The sequence below is a fragment of the Nannospalax galili genome, unplaced genomic scaffold, assembly GCF_000622305.1.
Source record: "Nannospalax galili isolate Female #2095 unplaced genomic scaffold, S.galili_v1.0 C49427318, whole genome shotgun sequence".
Lineage (NCBI taxonomy): Eukaryota > Metazoa > Chordata > Mammalia > Rodentia > Spalacidae > Nannospalax > Nannospalax galili.
The window spans coordinates 1-2,011 of NW_008479617.1; the positions used below are offsets into that span (position 1 = coordinate 1).

The 2,011-nt window shown below is 43.5% G+C and overlaps 1 protein-coding gene across 1 annotated transcript; it reads right to left on the minus strand.

Annotated features, from left to right (window-relative positions):
* Positions 1–235: 235 nt before the first annotated feature.
* On the minus strand, positions 236–1,266 carry LOC103728501 (olfactory receptor 11H4). The gene has a single exon (XM_008826496.2). The coding sequence runs from the start codon at positions 1,225–1,227 to the stop codon at positions 271–273; it is 957 nt and encodes a 318-aa protein (XP_008824718.1). The 5' UTR covers positions 1,228–1,266; the 3' UTR covers positions 236–270.
* Positions 1,267–2,011: the final 745 nt, after the last annotated feature.

The window sequence follows — 2,011 nt, forward strand, 5'->3', positions numbered from 1 at the left end:
GTTAAGAGCATTAGTTACTCTTGCAGATAACCTAGGTTCAGTTCCTAGCACCCACATGGTGGCTCACAACCGTGACTCCAGTTCCAGAAGATCTGATGCCCTCTTCTGGCCTCTGTGGTCATTGCGAGCATGGATGCACTTAACATTTGAATGAAACACTCACACATAAAAATAAAAAGATAAATTGAAAAAGAGAAAAAGACAGCTGAAAGAATGGATACGCCCCAGTTTGCTGTTTATTAGAACTTCTAAGTATGGCACATCTTTGACTCATGTATTTTTAGTAATTCTTGTTCCTAACAAGACATTTCTCAGTGCAAGTTTCATGTCCTTATTACGAAGACTATAGATTAGAGGATTAAAGAGAGGAGTCATTACTGAATACACTAATGTGAGGACCTTCTGCATCAAAGTTGGGATGCCATATGTAGGACTCACATACATTACCATGACTGTCCCGTAGAACAGAGATACCACAACCAAATGGGAACAGCAGGTGGAGAAGGCCTTTTGGCGGCCAGCTGCAGAAGGAATCCGAAAGACAGTTCTGAGCAACAAAATATAGGATCGAAGAATGTACATAATGGTGAAAAAGAGGACAAAGGAACTCTGGGCATAAAAAACAATTTCAGTAATAGGAGCAGGGGCACAGGACAGAGCCATCAATGGGTCCATGTCACACAGGAAGTGGTCAATGATATTAGAACTACAGAAGGGGAGCTGGGAGATGAAGAAAATGGGGACTGGGTATCCGAGGAATCCAATGAACCAGCATGAAGACAACAGTATGCTGCAGAACCTCTCGGTCATGATGGTATGGTAGTGTAGTGGGCGGCAAATGGCCAGGTACCGATCATAAGCCATCACTGCCAGGAAGAGACATTCAGTTGTACCCAATGAAAAGAAGAAATAGAACTGGAGGAAGCACCCTGAGAATGAGATGGCCTTAGTCTTAGAGAGAATGTTGGCCAGCATGTTAGGAACAGTGGAGGAAACGTAACAGATTTCAAGGAAGGCAAAATTCCCCAGGAGAAAGTACATGGGGGTGTGGAGTCGAGAGTCACATCTTACTGCACAGATGATGGCTGCATTTCCCAGTAAGGTCAAGACATAAACCACCAAAAACATCAAGAAGAGGAAAATTTGTATCTTCCAGGAACCAGGGAATCCTAGGAGAACAAACTCAGTCACAACATGTGTAGATCTGTTCATGGGACCTAAATACATGAAGAAGAAAGACCTGAGTTTAACCCCAATTTCCTTGCTTTTAATATATTGCAAGATTGTTTGAAAAGCAAATAATCTATACAAGAAAAGGCATGAATATTTTGACAACAGGTAGAAACCATTCTTATTTGGAATTGATTTTGATCCTATACCAGTGACTTCACCTATTTCTTCTCCCACTGGTCGTTCTGTGATGGGAAGCAGAGGAGACCTAGGCACTTAGGGACAGGCCCCTAGTGAAGGACCTGGGCATCTAGACAAATAACTACTTTGTGGCTACTGGATCCTAGCCTGAATGGCCTTTGGCTAAACTCATGAGTCCATGTCAGGGAGTGCGGAGCCTGAGGGAAGTGCGTCATCTTGTACTTGGGGGAAGAGATCAATCACCCTCTACCTCACTATTATCAAAACACCAAGACCCGGCCTCTTGAGCAGTTTTTCACTCTTGCAGTCTCTTTGATCTGTGGGAGTTTCTCTTCTTTGGCTCTATATTAAACTTGCTGGTTGATGTTCTCTCTTGAGTCTGGAAATGTCATTTAACTTAGGGAGACACAAACCTGAGTTTGAGAAATGTGGAAGCAGTTTGGGCTGCTTGCCCAGGACAGGATTTCACAGACCACATAAAAATGTGTGGCCAGGGTAGTACAAGAGACCCCCCAAATTACACATGCTATTGCCACAGTCCTTGATTGCTTCCCAGAACTTGATGGTAAGACCCTATTGATGAAGACACGTCATACTTTGGACACAGGATTTGGAGCAATGGAGCTGGAACTGACCTGGA

What these genes read in the sequence shown, in the direction of transcription:
- LOC103728501 (XM_008826496.2), bottom strand. Translation starts at nt 1,227, where the DNA reads ATGTATTTAGGTCCCATGAACAGATCTACACATGTTGTGACTGAGTTT.